This window comes from Aethalodelphis obliquidens, unplaced genomic scaffold, assembly GCF_003676395.1.
Source record: "Aethalodelphis obliquidens isolate GAN/ISIS:26980383/991018 unplaced genomic scaffold, ASM367639v1 scaffold18, whole genome shotgun sequence".
NCBI classification, from domain to species: Eukaryota; Metazoa; Chordata; class Mammalia; order Artiodactyla; family Delphinidae; genus Aethalodelphis; species Aethalodelphis obliquidens.
Window position 1 is genome coordinate 16,452,958 of NW_020837962.1, and position 13,501 is coordinate 16,466,458.

Below are 13,501 nucleotides of genomic sequence, written 5' to 3' on the forward strand. Positions count from 1 at the left end.
CACCCACCCCTCACCCCCACTCTCCGGCAACATGTCACTGATGGTAAGGTTGCGAGAAGTACAGAGACAGAGGTCAAACACAATACGCTTATCATCATTACCAATACTAATTAGAAACAGAGATCCTGAGTTTTATTAGGAGGTCAGATGCCTTTCGCAGTGATTTTTTTTTTTTTTTTTTTTGCAGTGATTTTATGAAGTTGCCTTAATTTCTTTTTCTTATGGTCAGGGGTCAGGCCTGAATTTAAAGATGACAGCATGCCAACTAATGTTGGAGAAAAAACAATTACACTAGTGAAATTTCTTCTGTTTTTAGAGAGAAGACCAGAAATGCGAGAAGGAGATATTAATGATTTGGGAAAATGACAAAAGGAATTCCAGCCATTCTTACTGATGAGTTCAAGTACAACTTTCCGTCCTCCCGAGCAGACGCAATGTTCCCCTCCCCCGACCTCCTGGAACAGCATTTGTGCTTCTCTGGTGGCACCTGCCACGTTCTTTGATTAATTAGTGTCGTTTCTGGTAGGCACGTGGAGTGACCCCGTTGCATTTTCTCAGCACCCCACCTTACACACAACAGACTGCAGCAAACAGGGAGGGAGGAGGAGACCGAACTCGGGGAGAAATACCCCAGGAGGAATGAGCATCTTGTCATAGGCACCACTTCTTAGCATAAACATATGTGACTTGATTATGAAAATCAACTCTTCTAAGTTTGATGTAGCACACAATTATTATATTTAATATAAACTAAGGAATGGTATGAAAATCATAGTTTTCTTCAACCCAGATTGAAAAAAATTCCCTCTTCCCTCTTCCACCCAGTTGTTAAGACTTACCTCTCACGAGAAGGTGCCTGGAAGCTGGATGCTGGGACGGTTAATACATTACACACTTAGCGCAAAAAGATACAAGCTCTGGTAGAGGGGGATGAGGCACTTCACGGCCCTGCTGGCGTTGATGCAAGTGGCACAGATAAGGCTTGGCAGGAGCTGCCCACTCACGATTGCTCCATCAAACAGGGGCCCAAAAAACGGAACCTGTTGATTCAAGACAAAACAAAACCACTTAATTTAAAAAAAAAAAACCAGTAAAAGTCAAACCAAAGACATGAGAACAGCTGCTTGATGTCTCGGACCTGTCACAACTGCACAGGCTGCCACCCACAGACTGGATGCTAGACCTGGACCCAGTTCCAGGGCTTTCGGATCAAGCCAAGCAGGATTGTTCCACGACGCTCCTCTATTGCGAACTCTTTGGCTAAACTTCTCATGACAGATTGTCACAGTTTAAATACATATAATATGTAATATGTCAGGTAGTAAAGTGCTAAGGTGAAAAAGAAAGCAGGGAAGAGCAATAGGGCTCTTTCTCGACGGGGGGGTGGGTCCTCCAGTTAGAGGTCGCACAGCCGGGGGCGCTGCAAGCAGAGGACTGGACAGAGGGAGGGGTGACCTCAAGCTTCGAGGATGGCTGACAGGAGAGCATCCCAGGCAGGGCAACAGCAAGTACGATGCCCTGGGTGGGAGTAGAATCCGTATGCTTCAGCAACAGTAAGGAAGCCACAGTGCTGAAGTCGAGTGAGCGAGAGAAAGCATGGAAGGAGATAAAGTCAGACAGGTAATAAGAGGGGCTGTGAGGGGAATTTTATAGATCTGGATTTCCGCTCTGAGTGAGGCAAATGCCTTCTGGAGGGTTTAGGAAGTGAGGGATATGATCTAACCTGCTTTTTTTTTTTTTTTTTTTTGGTCGCGCTGCACAGCTTACAAGATCTTAGTTCCCCGACCAGGGATTGAACCCACACCCTTGGCTGTGAAAGCGTGGAGTCCTAACCACTGGACCACCAGGGAAGTCCCAAACCTGCACTTTAAAGGTATTGCTCTGGCTGCTATGTTGGGAAAACTGCGAAGAGTGAGCATTATGGAAACCAGTTAGGGAACTACTGTGTGATCCAGGCGAGGGGTGATGCTGGCTTGGATGCCAGTGGTAGCAGGGGAAGTGGGGAGGTAGAGCTGAGAGGATTTGCAGAGAATTACTAATGAAGTGGGAGAGAAAAAGAGGTATGGATGATGCCACGGTGTGTGGCCTGATGACCGGAAGGTTGGAGCCACCTTGTCCTGAAAGACTGGCGGGGAGGGCCATGAGCTCAGTGTTAGACGTGCTAAGCTTGAGATGCCTTTTAACTGCCCAGTGGTGATGCTCGAGGGCGGCAGTGGACACATCGAGTGGCAAGCCAAGGGGAAGGCTCAGGCTGCAGATTTGTAAGAGTTATTCACTGACACCTGGTGCTCACAGCCATGAGGCTGGATGTTCAGACAAAATAGGCACGTACAGGGTGGTATGGCCACAGCCCAGGCTGGGTATTCAGATGACCAAGAAAAGGGGCTCAAGAACTACATCCTGTGGCCCTCCAATGTTTAGAGGTTAGAGACATGAGGAAGAATTATCGAATAACGCTGAGGAGTGGCTGCACGTGGAGGAGGAATACCTCCAATGGGCAGCACTGACCCTGGTACACGGCTGGAATGCAAATGAGTAAAATTCATTAATATTTGAAATAATTTAAATAAACTAATAAATGTGGGTCTCCAGCCTAGGTCTTTTGACTCATGTCAAAGACTATTTATCTGTAGAACACCTTTTCTGTGGTTAGAATTGGGGGAGGGGCTTGGCATACACAGTGAATGAAAGACTATCGTTGCCCGTAGGAACTGACATGAGGAGCTGACACAAGAAAACTATGCACTAATATCCTTCAACAAAAATGTAAGAACCCTTTACAAATTTTTAGCAAATTAAATCCAGCAATATATAAAAAGGACACTGTATCTTGGCCAAAGGGTACTTTCCATAAAAAAAAAACCAAGGTTGGTTCAATACCCATAAATCCATCAATGCAATTTACTACATTAGTAGAATAAAGAAGAAAAACCATATGACCTTCTTAATAGAAACACGAAAAGCATAGATAAAATTCAACTCTCATTCATGATAAAAAAAAGTAATTCCCAGCAAACTGGGAATAGAAGGCAACTTCCTCAATTTGATGAAAGCTTCGAGGGAAAAAAAATTATTGCATAATTCATGGTAAAACAATAAATGTTTTCTACCTAAAGACCTGAAAAGGCAAGGATGTCTACCCTCACCCCTTTTAGTCAACATTTTTAAAGGTCCTAGTCATTACAACAAAGAAAAATAAAAGAGAGGAAGAAAAACGAAAGGAGCATAAAGATTAGAAAGAAGTAATTTTTTTTATTCACAGATAACATGATTATGTCCATGAGAAATCCAAAGGACTTTAACTAGAACTAATAAGTGAATTGTGAAAGGTCACTGTATACAATATACCCTCCAAATAATTGTATTTTTGAATGTTAGCAACCAATAATTGGAAAATGACATTTAAAAATACTATTCATAATGGCACCAAAAACATCAAATACCTAGAAATAAACTTGACAAAAGATATGCAAAACAACTGTACTTAAAACTACCAAACATTGCTGAGATAAATTAAAGGCAACCAAAACAAACAGAAAGATGTACAATGTTCATCGATTGGAAGTTTCCATATTATAAAAATGTCAAGTCTTCTGAAACTGAATTATAGATTCAGTACAAAACAAATAAAAATTCCAACAAGCTGCTGTTATAGATATGGACAAGCTGATTTTAAATTTACATGGAAATGAAAATACATAGATTAGCCAAGACAATAATAATAAGACATATTACCTGATTTCAAGAAATACTATAAAACTATAATAATGACTATAACATAATATTGGAACCAGGATAGACAAATATATCAACAGAACAAAATATAGAGTCCGAGAATAGAATCACACATATATGATAATTGATTTGCAATAAAGGCAACATACCAATTTTATGGGGAAGGAAAGTCTGTTGCAATAAAGACACTGAAACAACTGCATAGACATATTAAAAAGTGAACCTTGACCTCTACCTCATACTACACACAAAACTGAGATGGATTATAGGTCGAAATATTAAAGCTAAAACCACAAAGTTTTTGAAGGAAACATGAAAAAATCTTTGCAACCTTGGGTGAGGCAAGGATTTTTTAGGGTACAAAAGGTACCAACCAGGGACTTCCCTGGTGGTCTGGTGGGTAACACTCTAGGCTCCCAATGCAGGGGGCCCAGGTTCGATCCCTGGTCGGGGAACTAGATCCCACATGCTGCAACTAAGAAGTCCGCAGGCCGCAACTAAAAGATCCCACATGCTGCAACTAAGACCCGGCGCAGCCCAAAAAAATAAAAATAAAAAATAAAAGTACCAATCATGAAAGAAAAAAATTAATTGGACAATAAAAATTTTAAAAATTCTGCTCATCATGAAAGTGAAAAGGCAAGCCACACATATGCCACCAAAGTGTATATATCCTAAATGTTCATCAACAAGAGCATGAATCAAAATTTGTGGCATGTTGACTCAAAACAATAGTCCACAGTAATGAAAGGAACAAATCTATAACATCATGGGAATGCCCCAATATAATGCTGAGTGAAAGAAACAGACACAGAGAAGTTCATGCTATATAATACTATCCAAAAACAGGTAGAACTAATCAACGTTGACAGAAATCAGAATAGTGGCCACTTTTGGGGAGGATTGGTGATTTCTGGGGGTTGGTAATATCCTGTGTTTACATCTGGGTAGTATTAAATTGTCTACTTTGAGGGGCTTCCCTGGTGGTCCAGTGGTTAAGACTCCATGCTCCCAATGCAGGGGGCGTGGGTTCGATCCCTGGTTGAGGAAGTTCCGCATGCTGCACGGCGTGGCCAAAATAAATAAATAAATAAATCGTCTGCTTTGAAGACATTCATCAAGCTGTGCATTTACAGTGTGTGCCCTTTTCTTTATGTTACATTTCAAAGAAAATATTTTTTAAAAGACAAGTAAGAATATAGACGATTCCAACAACACAACTGACAAACTCATCCGAATGGATACATACAAAATACAGTTGCAGGAGACATATTCTGTTCAAGCATGCACAGAATTTTTTTTTTTTAATTGATCATATTCTAGGCCAAGGATATAGCCCGTGGGGCCTAATTCCAGCCTGGTGCCTTTTTTGAATGGCCTGCAAACTTAAGAATGGTTTTTACTTTTTCAAATGGTTGGAAAAAAGTAGTTTGTGATATGAAACTCAAAATCAGCCCAAAATACAGTCTTACTGGAACATGGCCACCCTTTTCACCTGTGTCTGCTTTCACACAGCAACGGCAGAGCCGAGCAGTTGTGACAGACACTGCATGGGCAACAAACCCTAAAATGTTTACTACCTGGTCCTTTAAAGAAAAAGTTAGTTGGGCCCTGTTCTAGGTCACAGAGCAAGTCTCAAAAAATGTCAAGGGGTTGAACTCATACGATCCGTATTGTGTGCCCAAAGAGCTATTAGTTAAAAATCCACAGCAAAAGGAAAACCAGAACAAATCTCTATGTTTAGAAATGAAGAAATACTTCAAAATAACTCAGGGGCCAACAAAAATACTGAAATGAATATTTTAAAATATGTTAAGCTGAATAATAATGAAAATAGTGGATATTATAACTTACATGTTGAAACAGTACTCAGAGGAAATGTGTAGGATTAAATGCTTATATTAGAAAGAATAAAGGCTGCAACTGAATGAGACAGGCATCCATCTCCAGAAATACTGGAAAGCCAAAAGAATAAAATAAACTCGAAGAGTAAAGGGAAAAAAAAAAAAGGCAAAACTAGCCATTAATGAAATAGAAACACAATAGAGAGAATAACCAAGATCAAAAGTTGGTTCTTTGAAAAAAGTCTAATACAATTAATTGATAGGTCTTTGGCAAGATGAATCAAGAAAAGAAGAAAGTACAAATAAATAATATTAAAAATAAAAGGGGGACACGACCACAGATGCTTAGAAAACGTGTATAGCTTTTTATGCCTCTTCATTTGGAAATTTAGACGAAATTGCTAAATTTCCAGTAACATACAACTTAGCTAATATAGATACAAGATGATATATAAAAACCATAATTCTATAAGCTTTAAAGTAATTGAATCACAGTGAAAAAAAACTATTTTAAAGAGGAAAAGCCATCCCAGATAGCTTTACTGGCAAATTCTACAAAACCTTTAAAGAACAAATTATTATTTTAGAGACAATTCCAGTGTATAGGAAAAGGGAAACCAAACCCATTCATTTTATTAGGCTAGTGTAATCTTAATAACAAACCAGGAGCCAATCTCACTCATGAACATGCAGGCAAAAATCCCGGCAAAATTCTAGCCAACCAATTCAATAACATGCAAAAAATAATAAAACATCATGACCAAGTTGAGTATATCCCAGGAATATGTGTGGGTTTTCATTAAAAATCAATCTATATACTTAACGACATTAGTAGTAGAAATGAGAGAAGTCAGAGGATCACCTCAACAGATGTTGAAAACGGTGTTTCATAAAATTCAAAATTCATTTATGATAAAAAAAAATTCTTAGCCATCTTGGAATAGACGGGAACTTCCTTAATCTGTTAAAGAATATCTACTAAACCCTACAGAAACCACTAAACTTAAGGGTAAAACATTAAAAGCTTTACGTATGTAAGAGAGAAGAGTGTCCCCTTGATCACATCTATCAACATCTGTGCTGGAGATGCAAGAAATAGATGCAAGAAATAGAAATAGGAGATTATGAATTAGAAATGAAGAGGCAAAATGGTCATTATTTCAGATGACACGATTATATTCACAGAATCTCCAAAAGAATCTACAGAAAACACTCCAAATTCATAAGAGGGTTTATCAAGGTCAATGGACACAGCATAAACAGAAAAATCCTACTGCATTTCTATCTACCAGCAACCAATGATTAGAAAATGAAATGAAGAGATACTATTTACAACTGCATAAAAATATGAAGTCCACAGGAATAGATCTAACAAGGAAAGTATACAGAAATCTGTAAAACTTCACTGAGAGACGTTCCAGTAGTCTAAATATAATAAATATAATAAATTATATTTATTATATAATAAATATAATAAATGTATCTGTCCATGGACTAGAAGACTCAGCATTTGTTACTTCCCATCCCAGACTGATCTGTGGATTCAACACACCGTATCTGATGAGCTGATTCTAAAATGTATATGGGAATCAGAGAGGCCAGGAAAAGCTAAGACATTCTTGAGGGAGAACAGGGTAGGGGCTGGCCTCATTTTATAGCAAGTTACACCACAAGGTGTAGGAAGCAAGACAGTGTGACAGAGGTCCACTGGACCCAGTGGAGCTGAGTGGAGGGGCCTACATGCAAGAAGATTGTTGAAAACTCATTTCCCATGCTCACTGGGACATACTGCCATGTGAGCGGGGGATACTGACTTATAAGATATGGTATGTCCTTGGAACCAGGAACCAATACATGGTGGCCTTTCTTCCATAATCAGAATACTCACATCTAGGTATAGCGGGGGAAGGAGAGTGCTGCTCCCTTTACTCCTCCTGACCCACATGTAAGTTTTTTCTTTTGCTCCTACAATGCTGGTCTCTGATGTTAGTTTTTAGTATGGAAGGGAGCAGCAACCCTACCAGAAGAAGGCACTGCGGTTCCCCTCAGTTGGAAGGGGAAACTGCCCCTGGTTATCAGGCTCCCCAGATCACTGGACAGCAAGGTAGTACAGGGAGTTCTGGGGTGGCCTGGGTGAGTGGCTCTGCTACACAACGGGGACGGGGAAAAGGGAATCTCCTGCGCACCCCGTCCTGCTCCCACGCCCAACGGGAAATTTATTGGAAGACTACATCAAGTATTAGGCCTAATCACCACCTCAATTCATCACTTCGTCCCTGTTGAGCATGTATATTCACAACCAACTAAAGCTTCTGCATGATGACCAAATCCTGGAGATTAATAAGACTTTCCAAGACTGCTGACAAACTAGATTTCCTTTCCAGCTGCAAATTAGGGGATGCATGTGGAGCCCCTCTCACGTGCTCCGCATTGAAAGGAAGAACAGCTGTGAGAGGAAGCACAAAGCTAGAAAGTACAGCCCCAGTGATTTTCTCCTCATCAGGCCCAGGTCTAGTCCAAGGCACTTTCACAGCCAGGTTCTCTTGGCCAGATCCCGTGAAAGCAGAGAAGACTCGCATCTGCAGAGAAGTTCCTGCTGCAACACTGTGCAGCCTAACAGCACAGGGATGCACCCAGTTGCTGAAGCAAGGACAAGGGAGAATCCTTGGGACACACAAAGTGATTGGAAATCTCCATTTGATTTGTGGGAATTAATCTTTCAAGGACTCAGTCGAGACATTTTGTTGACATAATCAACAACTGAGGTCTGTTCCAGTTCCTCATGGATGACCTCTAGCTTCCAGAACTGGAACACTGCCTCGAGATCCAGGCCTGCTGAGCCCCGGGCTGTGCTGGAAGCTGTAAATGCAGAGTCTGGGTGGTGTGACTTACCCAGTTTGGTCAGTTACGCCTCCCTTTTTAAAAACTAAAGGCATCTGTTCGTAACAAAGATATGGCCACGATTTTTGTGCCCAGCTCTTTGACACTGCTTTTCTCATGTAAGAGGTGGGTGACTTAATCAAAGGTCTAGGATTCCGCACATATGCCTGTAAAGTGTACACAGTCCTGCATTATAAGCCTCTGCCCACAGGTGTGAAAACTAACACTCTTCTACTCAGAAAGAGATCAGTGCTACTGGGATTCAAATTCTGGACTTGGTTTGGCTACCCGGAAACCAAGTTTGCTACACTTGCACCAACTGTGGACGTATTTGGAGCCCAGGGGCAGTGTGGTCTGCCCTACTGCCCTCACAGACTGGCTGAAAGGTTCAAATGCTATATTAATAAGTGTGGTGCAAACAGTACTGTCCTAATGAGAGGGAATGTAGAAGAATCATATACTTTTGAGATAAGGGTGAAAACTTTAAAAGAAATATAAGGTATGTTTCTGAGAAGGAGAATGTTTATTTCCAAATATTTTAATCTCTGTATATGTATAAATATGTTCTCTAAATATCAGAAGGTAATTTTTGGAAAAAATGGATAATCAGAGGACTCTCAAATTTTGCCTGAAACTTCTGAAGAGTACACAGAATCGTTCTAGGCTGAAAGGGGCAGGGAGATCAGATTTCATCTGTTTCATAGTTACGTATTTGCCTGCTTTGAGGGCTATGGAGGAATACAGAAAAATAAGTCACGGCTCTTGCCCACAGGCAGTTTGCACGGAAGATAAAAATATGTATTCAAGAAGGCAAAAAGATGAAGAGAAGAAAAGAGCTTTAGGGTGAGTACAGACATAACGTTCTGTAGCCAGAGAGAGTCCTCTTCTAGCTGAGAGAAGCCTCGGAAACCTTCCTGTAGGAGGCGGCCATGACCGTGGGTGTCAGCAGAGACTGGTGGTGGGAGGGGAGGTACACCCCAGGCAAACAGTGTAAGACAGGAAGGAAAGGATGAGGGGGCACTGGCTCTTTTGCTAAGGCAGCTTCCCCACCGCATACGTCAGGAGGTGTTAATCCAGTTGAGCATTAGTTGGTGTTGTGTGAACAGACGTGACTAAAAGGTTACAGATAAATAAAGAGCAAGGGTGTCGACAGAACCGGGCAACAGCCCACACGCTGCTGCCGAGGGGCTTCCTGGGTAAGTCAGAGGTTGGGCACTAAAGGAGGTAAGGCAGGAGGGAAGCCTAGACTGTGGACTTGAGAAGACTGAAAAGCTCTGGAATTGGTACCTTGGGAAATGCATGGCGCATCAGAATCACTGAGAGATACAGGAAAATACTGAAGAACAGCCGGGGGACCCAGCTGACAGCAGACTCCATGAACGCCCAGAAGAAATAACCAGCTCGTTTTCACAACTCGTTGCTGCTATATTTGCCCACCTGCAGCCTCTCCACCCACCTAATGTCCTGGGAAACCAAATGCAGGCAACACAGAGCCCCAGGTAAATTTTCTACATTTATTCATGAGATGAAAAGGCCACGATGAAAGCGTGCTCTTCAAGCCTGTGCGTGTCGCTAGGAGATACAACCTGGCAGAGGCCACAGAGCTAACCTGGAGATGGTCTTTGCAAACTAAGTGGGCAGGAACCAAACGCAGAAGTCAGGCAGGGAAGAATGCATGTTTTTATACTCGGAGGGAAAAGCCACATTACAAAAAGATGGGAGTAAAGCAGGGGCCTGTGAAGTGAAGAGTAATGGCAATAATGACCACAATCTCTATGAACAGAACTTTGTGAGCTGGAAAATAATGTTAGAATAAGGGGTCAGGAAGAAAAGACACGGAAGAAAAGAGCTCCTACACACGGGCGACTAGGCATGCGGGGAGACGCCCATCCCCCCAGAGAAGCCGTCTGGTTACCTACCCCGAAGCCAGAACCGCCTCATCACCCATGGGGACGGGGGCCATCCCTGGAGATGTGGTCCTACAAGGCTCACATTGAGGGGCAGGCCTTCACGTCTACCAACCAAGGCACCAGGGCGGAGCAGCCCTACCACCGGGGACACCACGTGCCTTGCCCCAAATCCTGCCTATGAACCGAGGAGAAGAGAACCTATTTGGGGGCATTTCATGAAAACTGCAAACAACACAGTTTCTCACGTTTCTGACCAGATCCCCAAAGTCAACCTAAAACAACCAAAAAGTTATAATGAACAATGAGAGAATCAAGTGCCAGACTGGAAATAACGAAGGGCCAAAATGAGAGGCCGAAGGGAAAGGAGGGATTTCTGGGCGTGGTTATTCACAGGGCTGTAGGCACCAGGGATGCTGGCTGCACAGACAGGCTGACCCTCACAGGGTCATCCGTGCGTGAGTGAGGTCAGAACTGGTGGTTTCTCAGGGCGCTTCTACCCCCCGTGTCTAGGATTCCAGGACCTGCCAGTTTCCCCCTCTGGGAAGCTCATGATCCCACGATATGAACTTCTGAACTGAGAGGGTGTGTTCTGGCCCTGCATTTGTGCCTGAGATGCCAAAGTGGGTGACAGATACATCGGTTAAAAAATTGCATTTAAGTATAACAACTTTTCCGTTGGAAAAAAGAAATATCAGTTACGTTATTTGTCAGAAAGACTGAGAAGTCCACGGACTGAAAACTTTATAAAAAGTTAAAATGTGTTAAATTCCAAGCACTTATGTGCTCCATGGTCCAGGGTGGGATGTGGAGGGGGAGGCATGGCCCTGTCCTCCAGACATGCACATACGTGTGTGTGTGTGTGTGTATATTTTATATACACTTTACTTCTTTTAGTGTTTGCCCTTGAGTTTGACATATACATTTATAACTAATCCAAGTCCTCTTTCAAATAACACTTACTGCTTCACAGGTAGTGCAAGTACCATATAACAGAATATTTCTAATTCTTCCTTCCCATCCTTATAACACTGCTGTCATTCATTACTTATCCATAAGTTATAATCACTGAATACATTGTTGCTATTACTGTTTGGAACAAAATGTTATTTGTTAGATCAATTAAGAATAAGAAGATAAAACATTTCATTTTACCTTCATTTATTCCTTCTCTAAAGCTCTTCCTTTTTAAAGTAGATCTGTGTTTCTGTTCTGTAATATTTTCTCTCTTTTTTATGAACTTATTGTAATATTTCTTGCAAGGCAGGTCTCCTGGCTACAAATTTCCTAATTTTTGTTTGAGAAAGTCTTCATTTCTTCTTTCACTTTTGAAGAATACAGAATTCCATGCTGGTGGTTTTTATCTTTCAACACTTGAAATATTTTACTTCATTTGCTTCTAACTTGAATGATTTCTGGCTAGAAGTCCAATGTAATACCTATCCTTGAACCTCTATAGTTGTTATTTTTTTTCCTCTGGCTTCTTTTAAGATTTTCCCATTGTTTTTGATTTTTGGTAGTGTCTGTTTGGGCTGCTTTAACAGAGTACTATAGACTGGCTGGCTTATAAACAACAGAAATTTATTTCTCACAGTTCTGGAGGCTGGAAAGTCCCAGAACAAGACGTCAGAAGATGGCTGGTACATGGACGGCTGTCTTCTCTCTGTGTTCTCACACGCAGTAAGGGGTAAGGGAGCTCTCTGGGGCCTCTTTTATAAGGTCACCAATCCTACTCCTGAGGGCCCCACCCTTATGACCTAATCACCTTTCTACCCCTACCCCTAAATACCATCACAGTGATGGTTAGATTTCAAAATATGAATTCTGGGGGGTGGGGGGACACAAACATTCAGTCTGCAACGTGCAGTTTGAATGTGATACGTCTAGGTGTAGATACTTTGGTATTATCCTCCTGGGTGTTGTCTACACTTCCTGGATCTGTGGTTTGGTATCTGTCATCAACTTGGAAATTTTTCACATATTATAATTATATATTAAAGTATGTTATATAAAAATATCTTTAAGTTATAATTTCAAATATTTCTTCTGTTTCTTTCTCTTTCTTTTCCTTCTAGTATTCCCATTAGGGGTATATAACACTTTATAATTATCCCACAGGTTCTGAATGCTCTGTTCAGTTTTCTGATCATTTTTTCCCTTTGCATTTCAGTTTTGATATTTCTATTGACATGTCTTCAAGCTCATAGTTCCTTTCCTCACCCGTCCAGTTTATTGGTGAACCCATCAAAGGCATTCTTCGTTTCTGCTACAGTGTTTTTGATTTCTAACATTTCCCTTTAATTCTTTCTTGGAGTTTGCATCTCTCTGCTTCCATTACTCATCTCTTCTTGCATGTTGTCCATTTTTTCTATTAGAGCCTTTAGCATATTAATCATAGTTCTTTTAAATTCGTGATTTGATCATTTCAAAATCTTTGCCATATCTGAGTCTGATTTTGATGCTTGCTCTGTCTCTTCAAACTCTGGGGGTTGTTTTGCCTTTTAGTATGCCTTGTAATTTTTTTGTTGAAAGCTGGACATGATATACCAGGTAAAAGGAACTGAAGTAAATAGGCCTTTAGTGTAAGGCTTTATGTTTGTCTGGCTAGGAGTCAGGCTGTGTTTATGGTTTGCTGAAGTTGTAGATGAAGGTGTCAGAGGCTAAAGCTTCCTTGGATGCCTCCGTTTCTGACTCCCCTGTTGTGTCTGGGTTTCTCTAGAGACTTCATGGATAAGGTCTCAGATGTGCAGCTCTTTTGGTTGTTTCCTATTACTATACAAAAGTCTGGCTGATACCATGGTGAGGTGTGGGGGAGAAGTGCTCCACGGACCTGTCATGAGGTCCCTAACCCTAATCCTAACCCTAAAAAGCAGTCCCGTAATCAGTGAGATGGAGCTGTGATAAAAGAATTCATGAAGAAAACTAGACAATAAAAAACCCAATACAACAAACTAATGAACTTCAACTACAGCACAGAAAGTACGCCTCTTGTTCTGGGGGCGCTGGGCCAGTGTCCTGCTTATGGAGGAGTTCTCTACACTCCTGACACCCCAGCCTGCTTTGCCCAGCTTTGGCCGAGGGTGTGTGCAGCCGCGTGCAGGAGATTTGAAAGGCACATGCGTGTCTGCCGAGGGG

The 13,501-nt window shown here is 41.5% G+C and overlaps 1 protein-coding gene across 4 annotated transcripts in view; it reads right to left on the bottom strand.

The window, feature by feature from the left end:
* Positions 1 to 13,501, bottom strand: part of RALGAPA2 (Ral GTPase activating protein catalytic subunit alpha 2) — a 282,446-nt gene that overhangs the window by 76,024 nt on the left and 192,921 nt on the right. For all 4 annotated transcript variants that reach the window (XR_003435157.1, XM_027118095.1, XM_027118094.1 and 1 more), the window contains one exon: positions 913 to 1,040. Coding sequence is in view for 3 of the 4 variants with exons in the window: in XM_027118095.1 (XP_026973896.1) it covers positions 913 to 1,040 (128 nt within the window). In the remaining variant the exon portion in view is untranslated. The remainder of the gene's footprint in view (positions 1 to 912; positions 1,041 to 13,501) is intronic.